The sequence below is a fragment of the Oncorhynchus kisutch genome, linkage group LG14, assembly GCF_002021735.2.
Source record: "Oncorhynchus kisutch isolate 150728-3 linkage group LG14, Okis_V2, whole genome shotgun sequence".
NCBI lineage: Eukaryota > Metazoa > Chordata > Actinopteri > Salmoniformes > Salmonidae > Oncorhynchus > Oncorhynchus kisutch.
The window spans coordinates 82,154,143-82,172,350 of NC_034187.2; the positions used below are offsets into that span (position 1 = coordinate 82,154,143).

Genomic DNA, 18,208 nt, shown 5'->3' on the forward strand with positions numbered 1-18,208 from the left:
TCAGTATTTCAACCTGTATAACATTCAATACTCTGGGAAGAGTTCTGATTATATATATATATAATCCTACGTGTCCATCCTATCGCTGGACGGTGGGTAGAAACAGCAATTCATGCTCATAAAAATCAAAAACATCAATAAAAGAATGAAGTAAAAATCATTTATATAAATCACATTTAAAACTTAACAGAAGAGTCCACGATCTATAAAGGAAAACTGCAGAGAAAAAGACTGGTAACACCAAGGCGCAGTTTCCCCTAGATACAGATCTAGGATCAGATTCCCCATAGATACAGATCTAGGATCAGATTCCCCTAGATACAGATCTAGGATCAGATTCCCCTAGATACAGATCTAGGATCAGATTCCCCATAGATACAGATCTAGGATCAGATTCCCCTAGATACAGATCTAGGATCAGATTCCCCTAGATACAGATCTAGGATCAGATTCCCATAGATACAGATCTAGGATCAGATTCCCCTAGATACAGATCTAGGATCAGATTCCCATAGATACAGATCTAGGATCAGATTCCCCTAGATACAGATCTAGGATCAGATTCCCCTAGATACAGATCTAGGATCAGATTCCCCCTTCCCCAAGCCTAAGCATTAGTGAAATACAAAACTGACCCAAGATCAGCATCCCGGGTCAACGTCACCCTAGTCCTGGGGGAGAGCAAGAGAAGTTACCGAAATTCAGTACGGTAATTGAGGATGAAATCGATGCTGCATTTCCTATCGAATTGTAGCCTGTTCCCAGATGTTTGTGCCATTATGACAAGGAGTTGACGTGATAACGCAAAACAGAGTTGGCACCAGGCTAGCCTAACGGCAAGCAGGCGGGCTAGGAAACCAGGCAGTACAACACTCAAAAGCACATAGACATGAAACTCATACGGGGACAACTGTACAAAAATACGACTTCAAACAGAGACCACTTCATATGAACATGTGCTATACAGGTATTGTTATTTCACCTTTATTTAACCAGGTAGGCTAGTTGAGAACACCTTTATTTAACCAGGTAGGCTAGTTGAGAACACCTTTATTTAACCAGGTAGGCTAGTTGAGAACACCTTTATTTAACCAGGTAGGCTAGTTGAGAACACCTTTATTTAACCAGGTAGGCTAGTTGAGAACACCTTTATTTAACCGGGTAGGCTAGTTGAGAACACCTTTATTTAACCGGGTAGGCTAGTTGAGAACACCTTTATTTAACCAGGTAGGCTAGTTGAGAACAAGTTCTCATTTACAACTGCGACCTGGCCAAGATAAAGCAAAGCAGTGTGACACAGACAACAACACCTGGGAGAAATATCAAGACTAGCCTGGTCCCAGATCTGTTTGTGCTGTAAAGTCAATGTAGAAACAGACTGGTAAACCAAACTATCACCAGAATACCTTAAAAAAACAAAAACAGCTTCTAGTACAGTACCTTAGAAATGACTTAACATGTAAAAAAAAAAACACACATTACTGTAAGACGACAATACAGTATATCGTTCCATTCAGGACATGTCGGTTCTCCAACATACTTTCATATCAGTCAATTGGCTCAAAAAAAGGACTTCTTGGTAAGTTCTGTCATCAACCCATAGAGCTCTGGTCCAACATCATACACTAGTAAAGGCAATAGGACCCCATCTAGTAAAGCACTTCTCTAAAACCAGGCAGATTCAGCACCCACAAAGGAAAGGTGAATATACCGTATGGTTGGGTAGTTTAAAGGTCACATGTCTATACTAATCGAAGGGTACATTTTTAAAAATGTATATCCATTTTGGGTTAATTGTTGGGTATAAATTAAGAAAATAAAAAATAAAAAACATCCTACCTTATTAGAATATCTGGCACAAAAAATATTCATTAGAATCCATTTGTACGTTTTAATTAAGTAATAAAATTGTATTTCAAGTAGAAAGTAATTTGGGAGCCCTGAGAATTGACTATGAGTTGGTTAATTTGCTAGCATGCTTGGCTGCTAGCATGCTTGGCTGCTAGCATGCTTGGCTGCTAGCATGCTTGGCTGCTAGCATGCTTGGCTGCTAGCATGCTTGGCTGCTAGCATGCTTGGCTGCTAGCATGCTTGGCTGCTAGCATGCTTGGCTGCTAGCATGCTTGGCTGCTAGCATGCTTGGCTGCTAGCATGCTTGGCTGCTAGCATGCTTGGCTGCTAGCATGCTTGGCTGCTAGCATGCTTGGCTGCTAGCATGCTTGGCTAAAACAAAATGGGGGCTTGTCTACGTGACTCTTGCATGGTGGTGTGTGTGTGTGTGGAGGCACATTGCTCATCCCTGGATATTAAAGAAGTTAAATCGACAGCAGGAGAAGGACATGTAGTGGATGTCCCACACAGAAACAGGAGCAATATTCACTTCCTCCTCTGAACAACAAATAAAACATACACCAATTGTGTAGCAAACCGTTATATCAGGAGAAGGCCCATCTTTCAGTACATACTCTGGTTATCTGAACACTACCAGTCAGTCTCTTCCAGTATTGTGTCAGAAGGCTCCATGTGGAAGACCAGGTACCTCTTGCATTTTTTTTTTATTGATGCCCAGGAAGGCCAGATCACCATCTTGGGACGTGGATACCGGGTCTGCTCTACTCTGGTGAGCTGAGAACCAGGACCAATCATCGGGTCACATTATAAAACACAAGTTCACAGATGACAGTCACACAACGGTAGAAATGGGTAAGAATCTGTGTTCAGGGGTTAACGTCCATAACTCATCTCTGTTAGGGACAATTTCTGCTTTCAAATGAGAACAGTTCATTTAGATAACAGTCTGCTATGGAGAATGAGTGATTGTTTAGGATGTTGGTTTGCCTGTCAGTGCAAAACCAGAAAGACGGGCTCTGAGAAGGGGTTTTGTCCATTCTTTCAGCCACAGAATTCACCCCTACAGTGAGTCTGAACTGAAACTTACTTCCTTTGATCAGCTCTATACCCTTCTCTCGTCGCTGGCAAAGGGGTCAATTACACAGCAGGTCCTCTATGAGCAGTCCAGTCCACAAGGTCAAGAAAACAAAGCCTTGCTCCAAAATGGCTGCTGTGCTGCATTCCATAGAGCCCACTGGGCTCTAAATCAGTTCTTTTATAACTGGAAACAACCACATTGGGACCATGAATCTGGCTACAAAATGGCCAAACTAAAATTCCCCAAAATGGCCGCTGAGATTACATTTCACTCAATTACAGAGCAGGTTGTCTAATGGAAGCCGGTCCAGATCGTAGAACAGGTCACTGATCCCTTCGTCATCGCCCAGGCTAAGCAGGTAGTCATCCCCCACGAGAGAGAGGGGGATGAAGGGCTCCTGGTCAACATCCTGGAGGGGGAGGAGGGAGGTGAGGGAGGAAGGCAGGGGGGAGACAGGAGAAACTGTCACTGCAGAGCATGCTGGGAGGCTGGACAGGGCGTTGGAGAAAACGGTACCGGTGTAGTTATTACCCTCTGGTGAGAGATGGGTACAGAGCAAGAAGAGGAAAAAGAAGGTGAGAGAAAGGTGAGAGAAAGGTGAGAGTTAAGTTTCCAATAACTCACCACAGAATTAAGTCTGAAGGTGGGGCCTCACCCATAGAGCTAGATAGAGGACTCTATAGTGCCCAAAACCATGTTTAAGCACGGGCGGCAACATTAACCCTCCTGTTCCGTTCGTTCAATGTTAATTCATTCTGTGTTCCCGGTCCAAAATGGCCGCCACTGTTATAGTTTATTATAAATCCATACTAATACATATATTATCACCTAATGTTGTGTTGGGCTCACCTTGTGACACCTTGAGGAAGGATGTGGAGTTTCCACTGGCATAGGACGAAGATGAAGACGGATGTCCATTTTCATTCAGCGCAGAGTTGTTTTTCAGTGGGGAGGAAGGGGCGTGATCATCTGAGCACAGGAAGACTTCTATTGGACCCTGGGTGCTGCTCATGTGGACCTGGAGACTCTGATAGGGCAATCAAAAAAAATGTATCAACCAAACTTTACAACCAATCATACACCAAAAGTATGTGGACACCTGCTCGTCGATCATCTCATTCTAAAATGATGGGCATTAATATGGAATTGAGCCCCGCTTTTGCTGCTACAACAGCCTCCACTCTTCTGGGAAGGCTTTCCACTAGATGTTGGAACATTGCTGCTATAACAGCCTCCAGTCTTCTGGGAAGGCTTTCCACTAGATGTTGGAACATTGCTGCTATAACAGCCTCCACTCTTCTGGGAAGGCTTTCCACTAGATGTTGGAACATTGCTGCTATAACAGCCTCCACTCTTCTGGGAAGGCTTTCCACTAGATGTTGGAACATTGCTGCTATAACAGCCTCCAGTCTTCTGGGAAGGCTTTCCACTAGATGTTGGAACATTGCTGCTATAACAGCCTCCAGTCTTCTGGGAAGGCTTTCCACTAGATGTTGGAACATTGCTGAGGGGACTTGTTTCCATTCAGCCACAAGAGCATAAGTGAGATCGGGCGCTGAGGTTGGGTGATTAGGCCTGGCTAGCAGTCGCTGTTCCAATTCATCCCAAAGGTGTTCGATGGGGTTCAGGTCAGGGCTCGGTGCAGACCACTCAAGTTCTTCCACACCAATCTCGACAAATCATTTCTGTGCGGTGCTTCGTGCGTGGGGACATTGTCATGCTGAAATAGAAGCAGAAAGGGGCCTTCCTCAAACTGTTGCCACAAAGTTGGGAAGCACAGAATCATCTAGAATGTCATTGAATGCTGTACCGTTAAGATTTCCCTTCACTGGAACAAAATTTCTCCACCAAACTTTACAGTTGGCACAACGCTGTCGGGTAAGTAGCGTTCTGCTGGCATCCACCAAACCCATTTTAGGATTGTGGGCGTCTGCATGGCCATGAAAACCCATTTCATCCACCAAACCCATTTCATCCACCAAACCCATTTTAGGATTGTGGGCGTCTGCATGGCCATGAAAACCCATTTCATCCACCAAACCCATTTTAGGATTGTGGGCGTCTGCATGGCCATGAAAACCCATTTCATCCACCAAACCCATTTTAGGATTGTGGGCATCTGCATGGCCATGAAAACCCATTTCATGACGCTCCAGAAGAACAGTGTTGACGTTGCTTCCAGAGGCAGTTTGGAATTCGATAGACGTGAGAGTGTTGCAACCGAGGACAGACACATTTCTTATGCACTTCAGCGGTCCCATTCTGTGAGTTTGTGTGGTCTACCACTTCACTGCTGAGCCGTTGTTGCTCCTAGACGTTTCCACTTTCCACAATAACAGCACTTACAGTTGACCGGGGGCAGCTCTAGCAGGGCGGATATTTGACGAACTGACTCGTTGGAAAGGTGCTACGACGGTGTCACGTTGAAAGTCACTGAGCTCTTCGAATACGGTGCCAGCCAGCCTACTGCCTACTAATGTTTGTCTATGGAGATGGCATGGCTGTGCGGTTGATGTTATACACCTGTCAGCAACGGGTGTGACTGAAATTGCAGAAATCACTCATTTGAAGGGGTGTCCACAAACCTGTGTTATTGCATAGTGTATCAGTCAAATCAGTGACTGTCAGCAGGGACGTGACACGAGAGGACGTGTTACCAGGTTCCTTGTTTGGTCTCTGTTTAGGGTGTGTGTGTGTGTGTGTGTGTGTGTACCTCTGCAGGGTCTGGCACATCCAGTCTGGTTTCAGCAGGGGCTTTGACCATGATGACCGTCTGGTCATTCAGACTAGGAATCCTTTTCACATCATCATATGATATGTACGCAAACGTACCCAGAGGTTAAGGAAAAAGTAGTCGTTCTCACACACAGGACAAGAACACACTTCTACGCACACACACACAGCATGTCACTCTCAAGCAATCAGATACACACACACACACAGTCAGATACAGATTCTCACACACACACACACAGGACAAGAACACACTTCTACGCACACACACACACACACAGCATGTCACTCACAAGCAATCAGATACACACACAGTCAGATACAGATTCTCACACAGTCAGACACACACACACACACACGCTGAGAAAAAAAGCTGTAAACGCAAACCAATTCACACACTGGACAACAGACACAATTAGATCTCAGTCACACAGCAGGGTTGTAAAGGAAGGCTATTTCCTTGTGGGTGTGTCTTCAGTCATCTGTTGGACGATGAGTGTGCAGGTGTGTATGAGTTCATCCAGTCTCCTCTCCTCCTGGGTCAACTCTAGCAGTTGTTTACCCACAGAGCCAGGGGTCTGGACACTGGCCACTCCTTCTGGAGACAGGCTACAGCCCCTACACACACACACGAGGAGAGCACATGTTAACACACACACACACACACAGGAGGAGAGGACATGTTAACACACACACACACACACACAGGAGGAGAGGACATGTTAACACACACACACACACAGGAGGAGAGGACATGTTAACACACACACACACACACACACACAGGAGGAGAGGACATGTTAACACACACACACACACACACACACACACACACACACAGGAGGAGAGGACATGTTAACACACACACACACACACACAAACGGGAAAGAACACACATGTTTTATTCCACACACGGTCTACCCGTGGCACTATCGTGCCCCAATCACACACAGGCATAAATCAAATCAAATCATGGCTGTTAGTGGGGAGTAAGTGGGATATTGTCCGTTACAGCACGGGTTCCACCAACTTTGGTGCTTTTTTAGCCAGGAAGTGCAAATCAGGTTGGCACTGCACAGCAATGTATCAAGGTCATCCACAGACCTCCCCCACCACTCCCAGCCATGTATCAAGCCCCCCCCCTCCCCACTCCCAGCCATGTATCAAGCCCCCCTCCCCAATAACAGCCGTGTATCAAGCCCCCCCCCCCCACTCCCAGCAATGTATCAAGCCCCCCACTCCCAGCCATGTATCAAGCCCCCCTCCCCACTAACAGCCATGTATCAAGCCCCCCCACTCCCAGCCATGTATCAAGCCCCCCACTCCCAGCCATGTATCAAGCCCCCCACTCCCAGCCATGTATCAAGCCCCCCCCCCCCCTCCCCACTAACAGCCATGTATCAAGCCCCCCCTCCCCACTAACAGCCATGTATCAAGCCCCCCCCACTCACAGCCATGTATCAAGCCCCCCCCCCCTCTACTCCCAGCCATGTATCAAGGCCCCCCCCCTCTACTCCCAGCCATGTATCAAGGCCCCCCCCCACCCCCCCTCTACTCCCAGCCATGTATCAAGGCCCCCCCCCTCTACTCCCAGCCATGTATCAAGGCCCCCCCCTCTACTCACAGCCATGTATCAAGCCCCCCCCCCCCACCCCCCCTCTACTCCCAGCCATGTATCAAGGCCCCCCCCCTCTACTCCCAGCCATGTATCAAGGCCCCCCCCCCTCTACTCACAGCCATGTATCAAGGCCCCCCCCCTCTACTCCCAGCCATGTATCAAGGCCCCCCCCCCTCTACTCACAGCCATGTATCAAGGCCCCCCCCCCTCTACTCACAGCCATGTATCAAGGCCCCCCCCCCCCTCTACTCACAGCCATGTATCAAGGCCCCCCCCCCCCCCCACAGCCATGTATCAAGCCCCCCTCCCCACTAACAGCCATGTATCAAGCCCCCCCCACTCACAGCCATGTATCAAGCCCCCCTCCCCACTAACAGCCATGTATCAAGCCCCCCTCCCCACTAACAGCCATGTATCAAGCCCCCCTCCCCACTAACAGCCATGTATCAAGCCCCCCTCCCCACTGACAGCCATGTATCAAGGCCCCCCCCCTCTACTCCCAGCCATGTATCAAGGCCCCCCCCCCTCTACTCCCAGCCATGTATCAAGGCCCCCCCCTCTACTCCCAGCCATGTATCAAGGCCCCCCCCTCTACTCCCAGCCATGTATCAAGCCCCCCCCCCACCCCCCCTCTACTCCCAGCCATGTATCAAGCCCCCCCCCACCCCCCCTCTACTCCCAGCCATGTATCAAGGCCCCCCCCCCCCTCTACTCCCAGCCATGTATCAAGGCCCCCCCCTCTACTCCCAGCCATGTATCAAGCCCCCCCCCACCCCCCCTCTACTCCCAGCCATGTATCAAGGCCCCCCCCCCTCTACTCCCCGCCATGTATCAAGGCCCCCCCCCCCCTCTACTCACAGCCATGTATCAAGCCCCCCCCCTCTACTCACAGCCATGTATCAAGGCCCCCCCCCCTCTACTCCCAGCCATGTATCAAGCCCCCCCCCCACCCCCCCTCTACTCCCAGCCATGTATCAAGCCCCCCCCCCTCTACTCCCAGCCATGTATCAAGGCCCCCCCCCTCTACTCACAGCCACTGGATATTGTTCTTGGAGGACTTCCTGATGAGATGCACCCCCTCCAGGACGTTGGTGATGTCATAGAGGCGTCTCTTCTGCACCTTGAGGGACTCCGCGGCCCGGTTCAGGTCCACCACCCCGTCACTGGACTGGGCCAGCAGCTGGACAAACTTCTGGGTCAGGATGCATAGAGATGTGTCATACCTGGTCTTCTCTAATGGGGAGGGAGGAGCTGGAGAGAGAGGAGATGGGTTAGTTAACAGACAGGAGCTGGAGAGAGAGAGAGGAGATGGGTTAGTTACCACAGACAGGAGCTGGAGAGGAGATGGGTTAGGTACCACAGACAGCAGCTGGAGAGAGGAGATGGGTTAGTTAACAGACAGGAGCTGGAGGGAGAGAGAGGAGATGGGTTAGTTACCACAGACAGGAGATGGAGAGAGAGGAGATGGGTTAGTTACCACAGACAGGAGCTGGAGAGGAGATGGGTTAGTTACCACAGACAGGAGCTGGAGAGGAGATGGGTTAGTTACCACAGACAGGAGCTGGAGAGAGGGGAGATGGGTTAGTTACCACAGACAGGAGCTGGAGAGAGGAGATGGGTTAGTTACCACAGACAGGAGCTGGAGAGAGGGGAGATGGGTTAGTTACCACAGACAGGAGCTGGAGAGAGAGAGAGGAGATGGGTTAGTTACCACAGACAGGAGCTGGAGGGAGAGAGAGAGGAGATGGGTTAGTTACCACAGACAGGAGCTGGAGGGAGAGAGAGAGGAGATGGGTTAGTTACCACAGACAGGAGCTGGAGAGAGAGGAGATGGGTTAGTTAACAGACAGGCGCTGGAGAGAGGGGAGATGGGTTAGTTACCACAGACAGGAGCTGGAGAGAGAGAGAGGAGATGGGTTAGTTACCACAGACAGGAGCTGGAGGGAGAGAGAGAGGAGATGGGTTAGTTACCACAGACAGGAGCTGGAGAGAGAGGAGATGGGTTAGTTAACAGACAGGAGCTGGAGAGAGAGGAGATGGGTTAGTTGACAGACAGGAGCTGGAGAGAGGGGAGATGGGTTAGTTACCACAGACAGGAGCTGGAGAGAGAGAGAGAGGAGATGGGTTAGTTACCACAGACAGGAGCTGCAGGTCCAGGGAAGGAACACACAGTCAGCCCAGGAACACACAGTCAGTCCAGGAACACACAGTCAGCCCAGGAACACACAGTCAGTCCAGGAACACACAGTCAGCCCAGGAACACACAGTCAGTCCAGGAACACACAGTCAGTCCAGGAACACACAGTCAGTCCAGGAACACACAGTCAGTCCAGGAACACACAGTCAGTCCAGGAACACACAGTCAGCCCAGGAACACACAGTCAGCCCAGGAACACACAGTCAGCCCAGGAACACACAGTCAGCCCAGGAACACACAGTCAGCCCAGGAACACAGTCAGTCCAGGAACACACAGTCAGTCCAGGAACACACAGTCAGTCCAGGAACACACAGTCAGTCCAGGAACACACAGTCAGTCCAGGGAAGGAACAACAATGTTCCCAAGGCATGGGTGGGACCGAATTTCTCAACAAACATTGGTGTTCCTGCCTGCGGCATTGTCATCAAGCCTGTCTCTTCTTCCTCGTCTCCTTTCCTTCAACCTAGAGTTAGTGAAGTGTTTCAATAGTGTTGGGTTCTAAATTAACCTTGGAAAATGTCATGGACGATCAGTGAAGCTCATACCAAGTTTATTCACCCATTGGGTCATTCAGCTGCACAGACAAATGACATATTCACACAAGTGGCACTTAAAGCCTTTCTCCTATTCGGAGCCCCTCCTGAACAGCCAGTACACCTGTTGCTGTCCAGAAGATTAGTGATACATGTTCTTCTCTTCTTCTTTTAACCTGACCTCTGCTCCAAAATGCTCTCTCGTCCTCAACTCACGGCTGTCCTGTTGACTCGTACCAGGACTGTGTCTCTTCTCCTCCCATACAGGATCCTTGATGTCTGACAATAACATCTCCTGGTAGAATGTTTACTGAACTAAATCCACAGTAAAGTCTAGCCTCATATTGCAGACTGACTACCGCTGCACTATCAGTTAAACGAAACATTCACGTAAGCCCACGAGGCTACTGTTATACAAACCATTCACGTAAGCCCACGAGGCTACTGTTATACAAACCATTCACGTAAGCCCACGAGGCTACTGTTATACAAACCATTCACGTAAGCCCACGAGGCTACTGTTATACAAACCCTTCACGTAAGCCCACGAGGCTACTGTTATACAAACCCTTCACGTAAGCCCACGAGGCTACTGTTATACAAACCATTCACGTAAGCCCACGAGGCTACTGTTAAACAAACCAATCACGTAAGCCCACGAGGCTACTGTTAAAAGTCTCCCTGGATAAGCAATGCTGAGCTTCATTTCATTAGGATCTTCATTAGCTGTTGCAAAAACAGCCGCTACTCTTCCTGGGGGTTCCACACGACACATAATACAGAACATTCATGTACAAGAACTACATGTTGTTGCTTTCAACACACACGTAGCCAACGTCAATGTTTACACAACAACTACCCAGTTCAAATAGAGAGGCGTTGTGTCGTGAGCTGTTACTTCAGAGAAATAGCTTTTTATTTGAGCAATTATGAGATGGAAGGGAGTTCCATGTAATCATGGCTCTATATAATACTGTATGCTTTCTGGAATTTGGGGGACTGTGAAGACACCTGGTGGCATGTCTGGTGGGGCAGGTAAGTGTGTCAACTACCCCCCCAGTCACTTACTCTGGGTTCTTCTGAGGGAGTGTGTGGTGGCTCTCTTAGCTCTGGGCTCACTGATTGGCTCAGTGGTGTACTGGTCCATCTCCTCCAGCTCCAACCGACGCTTCGCCTGAGACAGAAGAGTTATACAGAGGTTGAACATCTGGAAACCTTCAGATGGAAAACAACCCTCAAGGGTCACAGCGTACAGAGTCTAAGGGGAGGCAAGTACACTAGCCTAGTGGTTAGAGTGTAGGGACGGCAGGTTGCCTAGTGGTTAGAGTGTAGGGACGGCAGGTTGCCTAGTGGTTAGAGTGTAGGGACGGCAGCGTAGCCTAGTGGTTAGAGTGTAGGGACGGCAGGTAGCCTAGTGGTTAGAGTGTAGGGACGGCAGGTACCCTAGTGGTTAGAGTGTAGGGACGGCAGGTACCCTAGTGGTTAGAGTGTAGGGGCGGCAAGTACCCAAGTGGTTAGAGTGTAGGGACGGCAGGTACCCTAGTGGTTAGAGTGTAGGGACGGCAAGTACCCTAGTGGTTAGAGTGTAGGGACGGCAGGTACCCTAGTGGCTAGAGTGTAGGGACGGCAGGGTGGCCTAGTGGTTAGAGTGTAGGGACGGCAGGTACCCTAGTGGTTAGAGTGTAGGGACGGCAGGTACCCTAGTGGTTAGAGTGTAGGGGCGGCAAGTACCCAAGTGGTTAGAGTGTAGGGACGGCAGGTACCCTAGTGGTTAGAGTGTAGGGACGGCAAGTACCCTAGTGGTTAGAGTGTAGGGACGGCAGGTACCCTAGTGGCTAGAGTGTGGGGACGGCAGGTACCCTAGTGGTTAGAGTGTAGGGACGGCAGGGTGGCCTAGTGGTTAGAGTGTAGGGACGGCAAGTACCCTAGTGGTTAGAGTGTAGGGACGGCAAGTACCCTAGTGGTTCGAGTGTAGGGGCGGCAAGTACCCAAGTGGTTAGAGTGTAGGGACGGCAGGTACCCTAGTGGTTAGAGTGTAGGGACGGCAAGTACCCTAGTGGTTAGAGTGTAGGGACGGCAGGTACCCTAGTGGCTAGAGTGTGGGGACGGCAGGTACCCTAGTGGTTAGAGTGTAGGGACGGCAGGGTGGCCTAGTGGTTAGAGTGTAGGGACGGCAAGTACCCTAGTGGTTAGAGTGTAGGGACGGCAAGTACCCTAGTGGTTAGTGTGTTGGGCCAGTAACCTAAAGGTTGCAAGTTCAATCCCCGAGCTGACAAGGTAAAAATCCGTCGTTCTGCCACTGAACAAGGCAGTTAACCCACTGTTCCTAGCCCGTCATTGTAAATATGAATGTGTTCCTAACTGACTTGCCTAGTTAAATAAAGGTTAAATAAATAAGGTTGACCTAGGCAGCGAGCTCTAAATATTTCACATATTTATAGGTGTTCATTTTTTTTTGTTCATTTTTTATCCTGTGGTCATGAGTTGCAGGATAGTGATACAAAGTGTATATATTTTGGCTTGACAGCTAGCTGTTTAGATTAAAATAATTCTGGTTTTTATTCAATCTGTTTGGAACTATTATTACATCAAGGACTGCATACCGTGTCCAGAGGAAGTTCAGGGGAATGCTCCTAAATCACTGCCAAGATGTGGTGGCTTTTCACCCAGGTGGGTGCTACATTCCTGGCAATGGAGGAACCAGAACCAGAGAAGTAGCCTAACGGACTGACTGACCATTCAGAGAAGCAGGTGAGGTGGGCTGTGAAAGAGGGCCTGTTCCCCTCCCAAACTGCCTTTGTTTTCTCCCTGGCAGTCCCATCGATGCCCTCTCCACTAAACCCCCACTGCCTTTCCAGCCCAAACTGCCTCAACTTCATCCAAGCTGACAGACTTTCAAATCTCCAAAATCCAAATCTCCACTATTGAAATGTTAAGTTAGCTGGCTATATATTTATATATATATATATATTTATATTTGATGTGCTTTGAGATTCTTTGAAATGTGCTATAAAAGATCTATTTATTATTATTATTATTTCTGTAAGCCAAGTACACCTAATAGTACTACTGCGTGACCTAGTACTACTGCGTGACCTAGTACTACTGCACGACCTAGTACTACGGCGTGACCTAGTACTACTGCACGACCTAGTACTACGGCGTGACCTAGTACTACTGCACGACCTAGTACTACTGCACGACCTAGTACTACGGCGTGACCTAGTACTACTGCACGACCTAGTACTACTGCGTAACCTAGTACTACAGCGCAACCTAGTACTGCAGCGTAACCTAGTACTACGGCGTAACCTAGTACTACGGCGTGACCTAGTACTACGGCGTGACCTAGTACTACTGCACGACCTAGTACTACGGCGTGACCTAGTACTACTGCACGACCTAGTACTGCAGCGTGACCTAGTACTACTGCGTGACATAGTACTACTGTGTGAAATAGTACTACTGCGTGACCTAGTACTACTGCATGACCTAGTACTATGGCGCACCCTGGTACTACTGCATGACCTAGTACTATGGCGCACCCTGGTACTACTGCATGACCTAGTACTACTGCGTAACCTAGTACTACTGCATGACCTAGTACTACTGCATGTGTACAGTATTCCGGATAGTAGCTCATATCCCACTTAAAGTCTTATTTCAGGATAAGCTGTTTACATGCATCTTTGGTATCCCGCTCACGAGTATCCCTGTATCCATGAATAAACAGAAGATTCCTCGTCTAAATTCATATGGGTTCAATGGAATATTAACTGAAATATGGACACTGACTGTAGACCGATAACCTCTCACATGTAACAGAATATAAACTGATATGTGGACACTGACTGTAGACCGATAACCTCTCACATGTAACAGAATATTAACTGAAATATGGACACTGACTGTAGACCGATAACCTCTCACATGTAACAGAATATAAACTGATATGTGGACAGACTGTAGACCGATAACCTCTCACATGTAATGGAATATTAACTACTGCAGAATTATGCAGTGAAATTATACAACAAATATTAAATTTGTTTTGGGAAACAAGAGTGGAAAAATACGATTTCTTTCAGCGTCTCGAGAAAACGTTGAAGGTGCTTGTAATGTGTTATATCGTTGACACTTATGCAAACAGACAGTATTTCAACCACAGAATATAAAATATGCACCCAAGACAAACTGAAGTCTTTGTGTTTATCATCTTTTAATGTCCTTGAAACCTGTCAAACTGATGACATTTCGTACTGGAGTGGAAAAACATATTCAGATTGGCTGGGCAGTCATGAAATCCTATAAAGGCCTAAAGAATGTATTACAATGGACAGACTTCCTTATATAAAATCGTTGCGTTTATATTTTTGTTCAGTATAGATGACTAATGCATTCATTCTATCGATGTAGGACATTCTGGTGATCACTCCTTTATTTACTCTCTTTCTATTTAACTAGGCAAGTCAGTTAAGAACAAATTCTTAGTTACAATGACGGCCTACTCCCCCCCCCCCGGCCAACGCTGGGCCAATTGTGCGCCGCCCTACAGGACTACCAATCACGACCGGTTGTGATACAGCCTGGAATCAAACCAGGGTCTGTAGTGACACCTGTTTTCATCTGATTGTCAAACAAAACGACTTCAAAATGTAGGTTACCCGCTCAGTTTGAGCCACCATAATGAATTTACAACATGACACCTCACTACAGACCCTGGTTTGATTCCAGGCTGTATCACAACCACCCTTGTGCCACTCAGGAGCCCAGTTGTGACAGAAAATAAGCTGCATGTATCTATAGTTGACAAACAAATGACCAGCCAAATGTTGGGAAATTATAAGCAGAAACTCGTCTAAATTAGAGGTGAAAGTAGTATGTTGTAAATTCATTGTGGTGAAGCAAACTGAACGGGTAGCCTACTTTTTTGAAGTTGTTTGTTTTTACAACCAGATGAAAACATCACACATTACCCATGATTTGCAGAACTAAGTTTGCGGCAGATAAAAAAAAACTAAACAAAAAGATGTTTACATGCCACAGTACCCAGTCTTAGATGAGCATATCCCAGGCATTTTATCCAGGTTTCTCAGAACGGGGATACAATCTGTTTGGGGTTATTGTAAAACGGGATATGATGTGTATATGCGTCAACTCAAAAACAGACTACTTGAGTATCCTGAATACTACAGGGATACTGGTTGCCCATGTAAACACGGTCAAGTGAGATCAGGACACCTAGTTTATCTCAGGAGAAAGGCTGGCATGTCTATAGAGCAGACTACTGGCCATAGCACCTCTCCTTCCACATTGATGATGTCTTTGCTTTACATTGGCACATTGCAAGTTGCTTGATTCTTTCAAGTATGTTTCGGGTTAGAGTCCCACCTTAAATGCTTTTGCATAAATGATTTCTTAGTGTGAGTTAATATGAATCTTCCTGTGTGTGTGGCAAGCAGCTTGCAAGTTACAACAACAAAAAATCTCACTTTCACGATTTGACCACATATCACAACAAAATCTGAAATGTGTTGGGACTTCCTCGTGGTATGACTCCATGTTGGCTATCAAAACAATGTATTATAGCTATCGAGCGACGTGACAGATAGTTGGTGCACTTTTAGTTTTATGACAACGAGGGGACTTATGGTTAAATACCTTTCAGTTTGACTCCACACGCGTTTTTTTTGAGCCGCCGGGAGCGAAGGATCACAAAATGGGGGAAACACAACCGAAAGAAACTTGCGTCCCACAGTAACACGGGGACCGGATTCACCCCCATCCCCCTCCAAGTGTGGTTTAAGGCCTAGTTTCTGGTTGCTTTTTTAAATAATATATTCCCTTTGATTTAGCGCTAGCCGATGGCATTTTACTAACTAGGTACCATGAATAAGACACGTTTGTTTGTTGTCGTCGATTATATATATAATATATATATTTAAATTAAAGATTGACTGGGGGTTATTATTACGATATAATTTCTGCAGATCATTGATTTAAAACGTGTCAAATAAGACCATAGTAGCTGTGTTGGCTATCCAACTAAGGTGGTGTATGCTTGCCATCTGGCTAACTAGGTATCTAAACCTAATTAACGTTAACTAGTTTATCCATTGTTCTTCAATATAACCCTTTTATAAATCCACTGTCAAAGGGGACAGCTCGAAGTGGGAAAAGTTACAAGTGGTGCATCACAAAAATGTGTGACTGTGTGCAGTAAAACATCAATTAGTAGTGTATTAAGCTAAATTTTAAAAAGCTAGCACTGTATACTACTACTACTTGCTAGCAATTGTAGCCAACTAGCTAATGGTACTAGTTAAATAACTAGGATATGTCACTAGTTAGCGAACATAATACACAGTTATTAGCTAACTGGTCAGCTTGCACTTCATATCTGTATGCCAAAAGAGCCATCGTGTTATAAATTACCGGGGGTCTTCCGAGGGCTGGTTGCGGTCCTGTCCCGTTTGTAGACACCCCTATGGGTGTAGTGTAAAGCTGACTCACGGTCGGGTCTGCGACACCGACATTGTTAGTCTGGTTCGGGCAGGGCGGAGGTGTTAAAATCTGATAATATGTCGCATTGCTGTACCGGGTCATAACCGTTTGTTTTTTGTCCATGGAGGAGCCTCCGATCCCTGAAATTAGGACTTTTTCCGGGACTCCCCTCTTTCTCATCTTCAGGGTCAAATGTCCGTTTGTACCTCCGCTACTTTGGAGCACTTTCTCCTCAAAGTTCGTCTCGGCTCGACCCAAAATAATCAGGGATATCGTTAGACTAATATCTTACATGCCCATTCGTTCAAATTGTATAAACGATACGTTTCTAAAACGGGAAGATGCAACGGATTTGATTGAGTCGAAAGCTCCATTCTGGATGTTTAAAAAATGGCTCCAGGAAGCTGACAATGAATAAGGGGATGCAGTTTACCCGCGAAGGGCCATCCCGCGAAACTCGGATTTCCCGGGAATGTTTTAAACGATATTTGAATATGGTATGCTATTGGTCAGCGTCATATCAGTCTCGCTATACGTAATTGCGTCAGTGTGTTTGACCAATGGGTGAGGATTTTCGACACACAAAGCGATTACCTTGTGCTTGTCTGCTGAACGTCAAACTCGATCATGTCAGGTAAGCACCATATATAAACAGTGCATTCGGGAAGTATTCAGACCCATTGGCTTTGTTCCGCATTTTGTTACGTAACAGCCTTATTCTAAAATTGATTAAATGAAAATGTTTCTTAATCTACACACGAATAACCCATTATGACAAAGTGAGATTTTTTGTTGTTGAAATTTTAGCAAATTTATTACAAATAAAAAACAGAAATAACGTTTTCAGACCCTCACCGGAAATGAGCTCAGGTGCATCCTGTTTCCATTGATCATCCTTGAAATGTTTCTACAACTTTATTGGAGTCCAACTGTGGTAAATTCAATTGATTGGACATGATTTGGAAAGGCACACAAATGTCTATATAAGGTCCCATAGTTGACAGTGCATGTCAGAGCAAAAACCAATCCACGAGGTTGAAGGAAATGTCCATAGAGCTCAGAGACAGGATTGTGTTGAAGCACAGATCTGGGGAAGGGTACCAAAATATTTCTGCAGCATTGAAGGTCCCGAAGAACACAGTGGCCTCCATCATTCTTAAAATGGAACCACTAATACTCTTCCTAGAGCTGGCTGCCCAGCCAGACCGAGCAGTCGATGATCACTGACAGAGCTCCAGAGTTCCTCTGTGGAGATGGGAGAACATTCCAGAAGGACAACCATCTCTGCAGCACTCCACCAACCAGACCTTTATGGTGGAGTGGCCAGACGGAAGCCACTCCTCAGTAAAAGGCACATGACAGCCCGCTTGGAGTTTGCCAAAAGGCACCTAAAGGACTCTCATACCATGAGAAACAAAAAACAAATATTGAACTCTTTGGCCTGAATGCCAAGCGTCAGGTCCGGAGGAAACCTGGCACCGCCCTGGAATAAGAATATAACAGGTAGCCTAGCGGTTAGCGCGTTGGGGCATTAACTGAAATGTTGCTAGTTTGAATCCGACAAGGTGAAGAATCTGCCGATGTGCCCTTGAGCAAGGCCCTGAACCCTAATTGCTACAGGGTTGGCGTTGATAATGGCTGACTGTGACCCAGGTCTCCAAAGGTGTCTCAGGAGGATTTGGGACATAAAAAT

The 18,208-nt window shown here is 47.1% G+C and overlaps 1 protein-coding gene across 2 annotated transcripts; it reads right to left on the bottom strand.

The window, feature by feature from the left end:
• Positions 1-1,684: 1,684 nt before the first annotated feature.
• LOC109886073 (transcription factor E2F3) lies at positions 1,685-16,910 on the bottom strand. Of its 2 annotated transcripts, none has more exons than XM_031789065.1 (7): positions 16,447-16,910; positions 11,080-11,185; positions 8,312-8,531; positions 6,119-6,280; positions 5,643-5,757; positions 3,779-3,956; positions 1,685-3,338 (listed from the first exon to the last, which is right to left on the bottom strand). In XM_031789065.1, exons 1-7 carry the CDS (start codon positions 16,693-16,695, stop codon positions 3,331-3,333), a joined length of 1,038 nt encoding a protein of 345 aa, XP_031644925.1. In that variant the 5' UTR covers positions 16,696-16,910; the 3' UTR covers positions 1,685-3,330. The 2 variants fall into 2 exon arrangements, with proteins under 2 accessions (XP_031644925.1, XP_031644923.1); XM_031789063.1 differs by having other exon boundaries at positions 1,685-3,463.
• Positions 16,911-18,208: the final 1,298 nt, after the last annotated feature.

Excerpts from the sequence above, each read along its gene's own strand:
- LOC109886073 (XM_031789063.1), bottom strand. The coding sequence starts at position 16,695 with ATGAGAAAGAGGGGAGTCCCGGAAAAAGTCCTAATTTCAGGGATCGGA. Across the intron at positions 8,532-11,079 it reads CTCCCTCAGAAGAACCCAGA|CTCCTCCCTCCCCATTAGAG; the intron begins GTAAGTGACTGG and ends CTCTCTCTCCAG. Across the intron at positions 5,758-6,118 it reads GAAGACACACCCACAAGGAA|GTTTGCGTACATATCATATG; the intron begins ATAGCCTTCCTT and ends ACCTCTGGGTAC.